We start from the raw sequence: 14343 nt of genomic DNA, 5'->3' as shown, positions 1-14343 counted from the left end.
CCTCCCCTGCTGGTATTCCACCAGGGAGCCACAGTGTTTAAAGATCTTCGGAGCGCTATCACACTGTGACAATATGGCAGCATATTCCTCAACCGTAATGAACGAGAAAGCATCCGAGGGAGTACATTATGCAGAGCAGTGCGTCTGACTGTTAACCCATTTAGACCGTGTTTTCTCACCTCAGAAATTCTACATCCCAGTGGGCATATAAATCACGTTACATACTGCACTCTACGCAAATAAGGCAGTAAATGCAAACAGTGTTATGTGCAGTAACAGAACTTTAGTAAAAAGGGTTCCACAAATGTACAATACTCCAGAATTTGTTTCTTAATATATCAGTGGTGAAAAAAAGGGTGTTTTGGAGTAACTTGTCACGCGTTAAAGTGACTAGCTCCAAGGTTTGTGGGCACAATGGTATCTGTGCTATAGCATTAGTCCGCCACTAGAGGGCTCTGTGACACTCTTCTTTCTCTCTGTATTGGCTCACACACTGCACTGTAAGAGCTGTCGTCTGACCTTAATGCTGTGAAAAGGTGCCTTTGCCATTGAGAAAAGAAAGCTTCCTTGTGTAAAATGACAGTCACCTTTTTAGGGGAGCTAATCTTTTATTAAACAGAGACCATGTTTTTGTTGAAATGGAGTCTGCCGCGGGATTATTGAAAGACTTGTTTCAATCCCACCCCAGAGGACTGTAAAGACATGGCACGCAGGCTGAAGAGAGGGGCAGGGGGTGAACGAGCAGCAGATGGTGTTGACAGAAAAGAAAGACAATTAAAACACACGCCCCATACACTGTCCTTTTACTAAATAAACACTGAACGTGCAGGGGCTGAAAACTTCAAACACGTGCAATACTGTAAGCAGCACATCACTCATTCTTAAATGCAGATGGTATCCATGCAGAATATAACATATATAGAAACGCAACCCCTGTCTAAAACTTGACATGGGTATCCTAACTAATTTAGATTCAATGTTTATGAGAATTCTGTTTCAGTTTCATATCCTAGTACCCCATACCCCATAACAAAAGAAGAACAGATCGGTGTTTCATTCAAGTTACTGATAGTTCCCCACAGTTTACTACAGTATTTGTGCATGTATTTTTGCATTTCCCCCCCATGCTTTTTACCATGGTTATGCTATACATTTACCATAGTTTACCCTGGTTCGCCATACTTATTAATATGCTTTACCATACCTTGTTCTTCTTTACAATGCTCACCTGTGCTTTACCATGCTTTTGGCACTGTGCTTTATTACACTTTGCTGTGCTTTTACTGTGGGAAACTTTTATAATGGTTCTTACCCATACCACGTTTCTCTTTAAGAAACCACATGAGATATTTGATCTACCAGGAACTTTGTTTAAATCTTTTCCAATATGTGCATGCGCTCAGTTCATGCTTCTACAGCTTAACAGCAGTGTAACACGATAAAAAATATATGTGCAGCTAGCATTTTGTATCGCTTTCTTGCTTATTTTTCCAGGGTCTGGATGATTGATGATAGCGATCTACTTTCAGATAGCACATAAGCACTGTAGCTGTTGAGATAACTGCATTATACATTCTTATCTCGCTATAAAGAAAAAATAGGTTCCAACTTTTCCGATTGCTAAACTGCAGCGTCAACACTCTCTGAACTGAGCAAAGTGGCACTGTTGACTAACTTACTATCTCATCAGCAGAATCCTAATTAAATTAAACAGTAGTGACGATAAGCATGTGGTGATATAGGACACACATAGGGGCTTCAGTCAAAGAAAGTTGGGTCAGTTCTATTGTGCAGTTACAGCAGAACAAAGCTTTAACTTTTTATTTATTTTTTTGAGAATGACATACGTGAAGCATGTGAATATCAAAGTGTATTTATTCATATGTACAAACAACAGAAAACACATTGCATGCACTTTTGTTTTGTAATTACACATCAAGTTGGATAGTAATTACACATTAACTAAATGACACATGGCAAGCAATCGCAGTGCTATAAATGGCTTTATTATGACAGTATGTGCATTGTGCATTTCTTTTAACACACTGTGCCACTTGTTCACTTCAAGGTTAGGCGGCATCCCACGTCTTGTATATCACACTTCATTAATCCATACTTCATTAACAGGAAGAGACTGAGAGGTGCTAACCCAGCATTACCTTCTAACTGAGCATCAGCTGTCCTTGGCAGCTTTGATCCCTTCAATTGAGGAGAATTCCTGCAGTCTGTGTGCCTGCTCCCTATCCTGTGCCTGCAGGCAACCCTCCCTGTCTCCCTTATAAAAGTGGAGCATGCTATTTTTGCATGGTAATTTTGTATTTTTTACCCCATGTTTGGTAAAGCATAGTGAAGCATTGTAAAGCCCAGCGACGTATGGTAAAGCATATTAAAAAACTTAACAAACCAGTATAACCTACAGTACATGCAGGGTATAACCATGGAAACAGCTGCTAAAACAGAGTGGTAAACTTTTCTAAGGGTAATTGTAGTCGCCTTCCTTCCAGAACAGAAATTCCTTCCAAAATGGCACTATTGCAAAAGCAATTCATCGTCTGATATTGTGCAGACACTAACACGTGTCAGGGAGGTTTCTTGTCCTCTACTAAATGTTAAGAGAAGGATCAGCTTCACTCCAGCTCATTTTTAAAACTCACACTTTAGCTTTATTATGAGCGGATCAAAGATTGGTGTCCCATGAGTTTTTGCATAGGGTTTGAAGTATTTTCTTCGGTGTTAAACGATACCATCTTGAAAGCTTGTGTTTTTGAACAGTTATGGGGGGTTACCGTCATGAATGATTTCTTCCAGTGTCAAAATATGCAATCTTTCTGGAACAAGGTCTCAAGCCTTCTGCATTATCACAATCACACCCGAAGCTGCCAGCTGAGAATGCATTTGTTGTATCAATGACAATAAGGGCCTGCCAGATTCCCTTTTCTTCTATTCTTCTTTTTTGTTTGCTGAAATAGCATATATAAAATGAATGTGCCAAACAAAATCTCACCACTCGACCTTCATGGGTATTGATTACAGCGGAGAATCTTCAGAGGCATAATTAATTAATTATCAGATGATGCGCAGAACTTGGAAGAAGAATCTGTCTGTCTGTCTGTCTGTCTGTCTGTCTGTCTGTCTGACAGTAACGTCGTACAAATTTAATTTTAATTTCTCTGGTTTGTGGTTTCTGAAAACTTCTTGTTTGAAATACATTAATTATTTAGACAGACATAATTAAATAGGTTTTCTCTGTCTCCCATCTTGTGTCTCAGATGCATTAGAAATATATATTTTTCATATTTAAATTTCAATATAAATATTTCAGTTTACTTTAATTATGTATGTAGTTGAATGTTTTTTGGGGGTTTTTTTTGACCTGCACAGAAATCTTTCTTTATAGGCTTGCAGGGTATATGGAGGATCACTGGTTTATGGGCTGTCTAACTTCACTAAGGTACTTGCAGTTTCCTCATTGGAAATTTTTCACAGTGCATATAGAGCTGAGTGACGGAAATGTTGATTCCTGTCAGTCCCAGTGATCTTCAACTTCCAGTTGCGATAGACGGAGATTGATCTTGTATCGTTGGCCAGGAAACCAGAACATTTTGCAAAGCATATTGCTGACTTGCAGTCTAAATTCTTGTGCTCTGCAAGCGGTGGACAAAAAAATAGAAACTGTGGTCGTAACTCTTTCAGCAGAGCCAGGGGCCACCATGGGCAGCCAGAAGGGCAACAGTTCAACTTGACAGGTTTAATGGAGGAATATGCATGGATATTCCTGTATGATTACTTGATTCCTTCAGAATAGCTGCAACAAAAACATCTGTGCTGCACAATGGCCCAACAGAGAGTCTTTCCAAAGCCATTAAGGAGGCTGTGTGGTCCAGTGGTTAAAGACAAGGGCTTGTAACTGGGGAGTCCCTGGTTCAAATCCTGGCTCGCTCAATGACTCACTGTGTGATCCTGTGCAAGTCACTTCACCTCCTTGTGCTCCGTCTTTCAGGTGAGACGTAGTTGTGAGTGACTCTGCAGCTGATGCATAGTTCACACACCCTAGCCTCTGTAAGTCGCCTTGGATAAAGGCGTCTGCTAAATAAACAAATAATAATAATCATTGCTGTAGTTAAGCTACATAACGATTGGGGACAAAGTATGCTATTGAAAATATTTGAGAACTATACTGTGAAAAGCATGTCTCTTATTGCTCCTTTTAGTGATATTAATAGAACAGGAGAATATATTAAAGCAGGGGCTGATTATCTCTGCTGAGGGACTCTGAGCAGAATGACTGGATCTCCACCACTATCTGTTCTTCCAGAGACAGGGGCAGGCAGTGTGTGTGTGTGTGTTCATTTTAAATGCAGGTCTCAGCAGGGTAACCTAGTTTTCTCAGGAAAGGCGGGTGAGTGCAGGCAGACCCATTACCAAGGTATAAAGCCACTCTCATCAAACACTGCCTAGGGGAGAATCTTTACAAGACTCCAGTTGAAAGTTTAATATCAGCTTCATCTGCAGTGAAGGCGAGCTGAGAAGGGTATTGAAATGTATTTAAAATCGCAGGAAAAGCCATCTGAGCGACAACAGCTCATTTACCCTTATAAGAGTATACCACAGTATTTTTATGCTTTCCCATGGTTACCATTGTCTACCCTGGTTTGCCATGTTTATTAATATGCTTTATCATTCCTCTCTGTGCTTTGCAATGCTTACATGTGCTTTACCATGCTTTCACTGCTTTATTACACTCATTTCAGATGATTGGTAATGTTTTTTTTTCCAGTAGTTCAAATCATTATTCTTTCAAATCCCTTGTCATTTTAGCTGTATGGTTTTCCAGAACTTATTTTCTCTTTGATTCATCGGAGAAAGCCCAGTAATCCTTTCAAGTGACCACTAGAGCCCAGCATAGTAATTCAAGCAATGCTTCACTATGAAATTGATTGCATACTGGATCCTCAACCATAATGGCCTGATATATGAAGGGTATTTTCAGCATTTTAATGAAGACCATTTTAACAATGATCCAGCTTGCAGTCACATCAGTAGTGAGTGTTACTCTCTCCGGCTGAGTTGCATCAATGACACATGATACCCGTCAAAATGAATAGTTTATGCATGCTCTAGACTGAGCCCAGACATGACAGTGCTGCGCTTTTTCTTCACATATCCCCCCGCATCTGTCTCCTCTCTTCACCAACTGCTTCTATGCAGATTAAATAGGAAATTATTTGCATGAAAACACAATTTTCTGGAGGAATACCTCTCATCTGTGTTGATTCTGAAATGAATAAAGAAATGACAAAATACTCACAGAGACTGTCCAAAACATGCCTCATGAATATAACAGGGTTACATGCTGGAATTTGAAACTACTGTACACCACAAGTCTTTCATCAGCCTATCAGCTGAATATAAATAACACTTTTCAGGGAATCTGAGTGCAAAAGATGATTTTTATTAAGACTTGGCTGTACACCGCCACAGTACACCAACCTAGCATGACCTTCTAAGTAGATTATAGACAACAGCAGAGAGAGGCTAGCAGTAATTTCAGTGTATTAATTCCCTGGTGAGTCAGTATGACAGGATGCGAGCATGAACTTGGCTTGTTTTTATTACAGGGAATATTCCTGTACTGCTGTGCATTAGAAGACTGCTATAAGTTCTTCATGATTGTGGAATTAAAGGCCGAGAGGGGTTAGGAGTGGGACGAGTGTAATGGGCAGCGTTGTGTGATACACTGCGTTAACGAGTCTGTCGGTGAGATGAGATGAGGTTTAAAACTCTAAAACCACGAATGCAGAGAAGCAAGGCTCTTTTGCATAGCGGTTAGGACGCTCGCTTGCGGTGTGCCGGGTCACTGGTTCGCACCCAGCCTCCGCCCTGTTACAGCTGCAACACCCAGACCAGCTCAGGCTCATTGTTATCTCACGTCTATGAAAATCCCAAACCAGAGAATCCTATAAACAGGACCAGCTGTTGCTTAGCTGGTTTGATATGGATGGTCTTATGATAACTCCAAAAACTAGGATTTGGGGAAAATGTGATTATTGTTGCTGCTGATGTGACTGGTGTGCATGGTTTAAAAGCAATCCTACTTTACTACACTGTGGGATACTTTTCCTGTAAGCTGCCCAGAGCTGCATTATCCCCCATCGCTGTAGCTCTGCGGTGGCTGCATGTGGGCCTGCGGTGTGTAAAAGAAGCCTCGAAGGACAGCGTGTGCTCGTCTTTGCCCTCCCGAGTCAGCACGGGGGTAGTAGCGGTGAGCTGAGCCTAAAAATAATTGGATATGCCAAACTGGGGAGAAAATGATAAAAACTAAATTATATTAAAAAAAAAATAGGAACATTAGAATTAAATTTGATGCATCAGACCCTGTAACAGGTCACTAATCATAAAGCACAATATACAGTAGACTTCAGACAATGATAAAGATAAGCAGGATGATAAACGCTCTCATGGAATATGAAATAGCAGTCAGTATAGAAATGGAACTATGTCCGGCTGTACTGTGCAGTAGCTTCTGCTTATTGCACAGAAACAGTGGGCTGCTGAAGATCCACCCTGTTAATGGTATAATTCTTAATTTGTAGCGATTGTATTGGTATGCAACTTTATCTTATATATTAAGCAGTATCTAATATGGCATGCATGATTGTCTTAAAGTGTAATAAATTTGATATATACTGTACATGATTGATTATTATTTTCCATAACAAGCACCGTTAATGGACATCATATCTCTTTTCCAGGGTGTGTCTGATAATTTTATTGTGTTTTGGCTTCAAACGCTTCAGTATGGCATTTAAAAGTTATTTCACACTTCAGTAAGCCACAGTAGCAATGATCACATCTGCATCTAAACATAAGCTGACAGTTACTTATGAGAGCAGAATGGTGCTCCACTATCAGGAGCTGCCAGGGGGATACTGGTTCAATGCATCAAGTCCTACAAGGGGTTTAAACTGTACTGGAGGGATGCATGAGCCCTTAATTAATGAGCACCACCCAGGGTTAACCAGCAAGCGCTATTCTCCAGAATGCTGTATTGGGTTAGAATGCTTATGACCAAGTCCTCTTGAAACATCCATAATCTGTCCAGCTAACTGAGCCCTTATAATCAGCCCACTGTCCAATTCTGTCAGACGTGCTGTCTTGCCCATTGTGACTGAAAGTGACTGAACTGTAACTGTTCTATATTGACATTAGAGGGACAATCTAAATACATGTTTGAGCCACATGCAGCAGGCAGGCACCTGGAGAAAACTGGGTGATTTATAGTGTAATGTAGCACAGTTGTTTTGCAATCTAGGTCTAGGGCATTGCTTGTAAATGCATTCTGCAAAAACAAAAGGCAGCAATGTAAGGTTTAATGTGAAAAAGAGCACAGCATTCTGCATGCTGACAAACACCACCAGTGCTGTGTAAGAGAGGGTTAAAATAGCTGTGAATGAGCTTGCCTTTGTAACAAACCCCAGGGTATTGGGTTTGGCAGGGTGTGGACTTGTCCTTGTTTTTGATGAGGTTTTCACTTGGGCACAAAAGCAAGCATTGATTTGTCTCTATCTGTCTTTTTAAATCAGTGAAATAATCATCGCAATTAGCATTTATTGACAGACAGTTAACAAACCTTTTTTTTTTTACATATTGAATTAAAAAAACAAATCTGCCGCATCAAAATACTGCTGGGTATGCAGTCTGGCAGCAAGGAAACACACCCGCCTTGTATTCCAGATGATTCTACTTACCTTACTGTGAACTGAATGCAATGTATGAGTTTGGGCAAAATATAACATCATGCAATAAGTGGAGCCAACATGGTGCAATATTTATCTGACACACCATGGCTGTCACTCCACATTAAACCCATTCTAACAGAGGTATAAGATTGTGCTTCTGGCTTTTCTGACACCTACTGATTTCATCGTCAAATGAGATTTTTTCGAGATAGGTGCATCCTATTCCAATAAAGAAGTTCTAATGCACTAGTCCCTGTTTTGTTAACTCTGCAAAATCCCTACCCTTATAAAAGTGTAATACATCATAGTGAAAGCATGGCAAAGCATAGGGATGCATTGTAAAGAACATCAAGGTATGGTAAAGCATATTAATAAACACGGCAACCTAGGGGAAAACTATGGTAAACGCATAGTACAACTAAGAAATGGAAAAGGCATGGTGTAAAAGTGCAAAAATACTGTGCAAAAATATCGTGGTTAACTATAAAGGGCGCGATCAGCATTATGCTAGTGCCCACGAAGGCATTGTGATGCTGGACTGTCCTTGCTTTGCGTCGTCATGACAACGGCAAAGGCGTGAAGATCCTGCTCGCAAAAGCAGGTGCTCGGGTTGCGCAGCTCTCCAGAATGCTACTGGGTTTGAGCGAGGAGCTGAGCTGAGTGTACGTCCTTCAGGTCTTCCAGGCGTGCACTGGCAGTTTAGACTTGATGAAAAAGGGATTATTGTGAACTAGGAGCTCATTAAAACCGGAAAGATGGTGCACCACTCGTGGTCCATTCAGTCCTTTAAGCAGCAAAAAGGTCAGTTCGGAATAGGTTTGGTTTGCCATATGTGAAATGACAGGATTGTTAGATGTGCCCGTTACAGTGCGAGTCTGGGTCGGTACAAAGGGATGCTTGTTAAGCAAGAAGTATCGTTCCCGTTCAGTTTTCTGTGCGGTGCAGTCCTTCCTAAACGGTACTTGAAGTTGGAGTGTTGCAGTAGTTGCATTAAGGGTTGCTTAAAAACGAATCATGCAAACGAAATAAACTCTAGCTCGAAAGTGCAGTTCTTAAACTTTTGTGTATGCTCAGTTTTTTATATGTGTTTATTCTGATTCGGTGGTTTTGGGCATTTTTCGCTTGTGTTCCACATCAAGACCAGGTTATATTAAAGAACGCAGTGAGAACATTCGGGATAGTCGACCCTTAAAAGTATTTTGTTTCAGTTAGGTAGACTAGAATATGTCTTCTTCTTCTTCTTCTTCTTCTTCTTCTTCTTCTTCTTCTTCTTCTTCTTCTTCTTCTTCTTCTTCTTCTTCTCATCGTTGTTATTATTATTATTATTATTATTATTATTATTATTATTATTATTATTATTATTATACTACTAATAATAATAATAATAATACACATTATTTCAAATTTAAGTTGTGATTCCTTAAAACAGTAAATTAATTTCAGACTATATATAATGTATATAATTTTCCGTGCAGTTACTACACCATAGCTACCGTATATTGGTCTAGTTTAACAGTTTTCCTCTGACTAACATAATTTCCTTTCGCATTTTCTATTCCAGCTATACTGAGACCTTGTTATAGACTGTACAGTGCCTCCATTGATTTGTATCCTACTCATATCATGTGCTATTATTTGCAAAGCTCAAAATAATACTTGCTACTGATATCTTTATAAAACAGTTTTATTGCTTCCAATTCCCCTGGTGTACACGTATTGAACTGTAGATAGCAGCTATATGCGTGACAAGCAGGTATCTGTTTAAAAGCATTCTGTTTGTCTGCACAGTAAAAAAAGGAAATGTTTTGTGAACAACTGATATCTTTGCAGTAGATTTAGGTCAGTGTTGCCATCTGTCAGGATTCTGAACAGTTTCAGTTTTTAAATGGACCACCTGACACAGTTTCAAGTAATATCTGAACATCAAATAGATACATATGGATATACTGTACAGTGCTGTAGCATACTTTGAGCTAATACAAATTTAGCTAGATGTAACTGAGCTTGTTACTTGTTAAATAAGTCTCGTTTGAAAAGCTTATAGTCAAACCTACAATGGAGGTATTGTTGAGATTTGTTGACTTCAAGATTCATCTTTTCAATTAAGGTGCAACCACTTGCCTTTAACCAGGTAAGAATTAAGCTAAACATGCTTGCACATTCTCACAAACAGCGATTATTTTTGTATTAGTTTACGTATGTGTTTGAGAAACAGCAGTGTGCATGTCTGCACCACTGTGTGTTTGTCGGTTCTCTCGATGTTGTTGGAGGTTTGCTGTGACCGTCCCAGGTCCAGCCACACAGGGGAGCTGGGGACAAACACTTAGCCCTCCCACGGGTAATGTGGCAAATCCTAATCGTGTAGTCAATGGTCTGGTACAGTAACTCCACCTGCGCAGTGTGGCCAATAGAATGGATATATTCTGCATTTCGCTTAAGCTGCAAAGGAGGACTGATATGACACTTGCTTTAAAATGACAATAGTAGTGTCTGATACAGGACCTAAAATGACTCTTAATACAACAGCAAAACAGTGAAAGAAAGAAAGAACAGTAAACCTTTGAAATGGACCCCTCCGTAAATGGTTTTGAAATGTGGCTTTGCTCAGTGAGCAAGTCCTTGCTGTCCTCCAATCTGGAGATCTCTCCCATTGCCTGGAGGGAGAGTAAAAAACAACACCTCTCGATTTATGTTGTTTTATCTCACAATCTTTTGTTTTTTAACTGTCTGCTGCTAGGATACAGTGTTTTTGAAGTTTGAAGCTTAAAACTGTTCTTGAACCAGCGGTTGCATAACAGAGAAGTGATTTAGATAAATCAGTGTCGCTTTTATGCCACAGTCAGGAATAACAGTGAGTAGTAAGGTGTTCAGAAAACATTTTGTATGTAGAGTATCTTTGCAAAGTATGTTTTTTTAATGTTCTGTTCATCATATAAAACAAGTTATGGTTTGCCAATCTGAGTTCTGTTTTCCAAATTAAACAATTATATCACTTTACAATGTCATACAGGTACAACTGTAGCATGCAGTTAGCATTCTAGTGGTCATGAAGAGAGCAATTCAGCTGCTTTTTGGCAGGAGTAAATTATCACCTGCTTCATCCAATTATACTACAGCCGGGATAACATGCAGACACTAAACCCTGGATGGCAAACAGCTGCTAAAGACCTTTTCAGCAACATTAAGCAGCTTTAGCATTTTATTCCATTGTTGATAAAAGAATGAAGTCCCAAATCACTAAAGAACATTACACGTTATTTATGCAAACGGATACTGGATGAAAAATATATACTGTCGAACTTCATTATAACACAGTAATGGTTTCTCTCGGTTTCCAAGAGCACATTCTGCCAACGAGGGCCCCAAGAGGGTAGTAATTCAATACAATAAAAAAAAATCTGGACTCTCCTGAACATTTAAAATATGCTTTTGCAGCAAAAGGTTGATTGTAACGTATCCTTTACTGAACATGAACCTTGTAGCTGCCGAAACCACCACATGAGTTACCACAGTAAATCAAAACCCCCAGAGCGGATCTTAATCAGTGCTCCTGCTGGCTGCCATCTTCGCCATTATCAGTAATTACAGAACTATCGGGGTTTCAGTTTCAGCAAGGCATGGGCAGCCTTGTCTTTAAGAAAGGTCAGTTTGGATGCATACAGTCATCTGCCAGCAATGTAGGACAGCGGTCAACGTGAGAGGCTTTTAAGTAAGTGCTTTTTTCTTAACCCCATAAAAATGTTAAGAAAAAATGAAAACTAAGCTCCAGTTTGTTTTAGGACGGTGGTATTAAGATACGCCACTGTGCAGATTGTAAAAACAGACCCCATACCAGCTCTTAACACCTTCAGCATACAGTAAGCAGCTGTGCTTCAGAAGCTGGGCTATAGCACAGGACTACAGTGCACAGGCGAGGAGTCAGGCTGTGGGTATGAGATGCTGCTGCTCAGTGCCCCAAGTTAATGAAAGCTGCGTGTTTTGAGATGCTTTGCTCAGAGCTGAGAGGTTTAATGCTTGCAGGATCACGGCTCGTTTACTGTTTTAACTCCTGATGAGCTCAGCCACACACTTAACAGTCTGCCAGCCTGAAGAAAAGATTGCATGAAAACAAAATAAAAAGCACCTACTGTAGGTGTCGTGGTAATTATTCTATAAGGTGCGGTGTCCAATTAAAATGACTTCGTTGCCACCCAGGTATCCTATTTCAGTGTAAAATGGCAGATAACTTTGGGACGCTATAGCTTCAGTCTCTACTCTCTATTGCAATTGCATTCAATATTTTGAGTGAATGACTGGAGGAGATAATAATTTGAAACAGCCATAATGTGACCATTAATATATTTTATTAGCAGTGCTCCCCATCCTTCTGCTCATAAACTAGATATTAAATATTGTTGGGGTGAGCATACCATTTAATCATTTTACAATGTGTTAAACATTAATGTGTTTAAGATTGAGGCCTTATGCACAAAAAAGTATTAAGGGATATTTCTGTAGCGTGACAATAAACATTGTCTTTGGTTTGAAGTATGAGAATAAACTTCTAACTGTCTCTAAAATAGTTTAAAAAAAGGTTCCATGCATTGCAAACCTGGTTGTATTAATCAAAATAGGCTGTAAAAAAAAAAAGAAAAAAAACTCCTAACAAAACTCCAAATAACTTTAAGCTCTCTGAATTGTGTGGAGGTTCTTTGACATGTCTTGGAATCTTAAATAATATTCTATAGATTGTTCAGCATATCAACAAAGACGAAAGCAGGGTTTCACAATGTGGGATAGAAACCAGTACTTTACTGGGAGGCATGGTAAAACGACTCTGCTGGGAAGACTTGCAGAACTTGCATTCAATAAAAGTGTGTGCCTCGGGCATGATGTCAGGGATATACACCCATTCCCAGTCCTTTTTACTACTGCACAGAAACTGCCAGCTTGGGGGAAGCCTGTAATTGCATTATTGGTACAGTCGATGCAAGCTTGCAAAGTGCTAGCCCCTTATAGAGCAATAAAGCTGTCATCCTTTACTTTAATATGACAATCAATTCTTCTGGGGGCCTCCAATTCCTTGGGAAAGTCAAGAGAACTGAAATAAAACGAAGAGTTCTGCAGTGAATCGTAATGAAGTGCTGTCCTACTTCCCGTGTTCTCAGTGCTCCAGGGATGAAGAACGATGTGTCTTTTCAATCGATCTGCAGCTTGTGGCAACCGAGAAAAAACGTTGATGTCTGCCCTGGTGCATTGTGGGTTTCAATTTAGGCCAAGTATGAATAACTTTTGACATATATCAAATATTTGATAATAATTAACCAATTGTAAATCCACTATGTGCTATACTGTAGTACCAGTTATACTGCATCAGTTTACAAAAAATAAAAACCCTGCCAAAATGTAACAGGTTATAAGGCGATACGGTCATGGTACCCATTTGCCCCATAATGTCATTACATTAACACTAGTATTCTAGTTATGAGGCGGAACACAAATAGCACGGTCTCTTAACTATGGCTCCCGACTACAGCTTGGTAAAGCTGTACACCAATGAAGGAGATCTGCAGTGCAGTTTTAACTTCATATTCTAAATAGAAATTCTAGTCTAGTTGCATATATAAGCAATAAAACAATACATGTTAAATAAAGTGGTAACCCCCCCCCCCTCCCCCCCCCCCCGTGAAATGGTTGCCCCCACTGATATTATCATGGACTTGCTTTTTTCAGAAATAAACAATGTTGCTGGAAGGAGGGGTCTGGCTTATTGAATGCTTATTTTGTCTTCATCATTGCCATACTTTCAAGTATAGGGCAGAAGCAGAATCTGCCTCCCCGCAGCCCGTACTTGCTTTTCTTAGGCAGACGCCCTGCTTCTCCTCCTCCGGCTGTATTGATGTGCTTGCATTTAAACTCAAAGTAGCGAGTTTGTCGCTGAAATAGAAACGAATGAGCGTAAATTGCAGGGAATACAATCCGCTCCTTTCCTAGCTAAGTTTAGTGAAATTGACTAGTCAAGAGTTTTTTTTTTTCCACGGCAGTATTAAATATGACTCTTCTCGTAAACCTCATGCATGACAACACAGTGATGTTTTTCAAAAGGTTTTGCTGTCTAAACTACTGTGGGCTATTTAGACACTTTACATTTGAAATTTGTTGTATAAAAATGAATTGCCGGTACATGGAGCTATCAAAAGAAAGGACTGAGGTCAAGTTGTGCTTTGAGTTGTGTTTTAAGCTTTCGTGGATTCTTTAGAGATTCATCCGTGTCAAGAGCAAAGCAACCAATTTGAAAAGCCCTTATGAGGAGGCCCTTATGAGGAGGCTGTGTGGTCCAATGGTTAAAGAAAAGGGCTTGTAAGCAGCTGGTCCCCGGTTCAAATCCCACCTCAGCCACTGACTCATTGTGTGACCCTGAGCAAGTCACTTAATCTCCTTGTGCTCCGTCTTTCGGGTGAGACGTAATTGTAAGTGACTCTGCAGCTGATGCATAGCTCACACACCCTAATCTCTGTAAGCCGCCTTGGATAAAGGCGTCTGCTAAATAAACAAATAATTATGCGCAGTGCATACTGTAACACAAGTGATGAACTGAAGTGGCTTTAATTCACAGGTCATTAAA

General features: G+C 39.9%; 1 protein-coding gene across 2 annotated transcripts in view; it reads left to right on the top strand.

Moving 5' to 3' along the window:
- The window catches only part of LOC117432295 (anoctamin-3-like), a 71405-nt gene that overhangs the window by 14966 nt on the left and 42096 nt on the right, over positions 1–14343 (top strand). The window contains exon 1 of one of the 2 annotated variants that reach the window (XM_059002121.1): positions 8364–8540. The exons of the other annotated variant lie outside the window; for it this stretch is intronic. Within the exon in view, the coding sequence (XP_058858104.1) occupies positions 8495–8540 (46 nt within the window). The 5' untranslated portion in view covers positions 8364–8494. Of the gene's footprint in view, positions 1–8363; positions 8541–14343 lie in introns of those variants that run through there. 2 annotated transcript variants of the gene reach the window in all.

Source organism: Acipenser ruthenus, chromosome 27 (assembly GCF_902713425.1).
Source record: "Acipenser ruthenus chromosome 27, fAciRut3.2 maternal haplotype, whole genome shotgun sequence".
In the NCBI taxonomy this organism is placed as follows: Eukaryota; Metazoa; Chordata; class Actinopteri; order Acipenseriformes; family Acipenseridae; genus Acipenser; species Acipenser ruthenus.
This window is presented reverse-complemented; position numbering and strand designations above follow the sequence as displayed.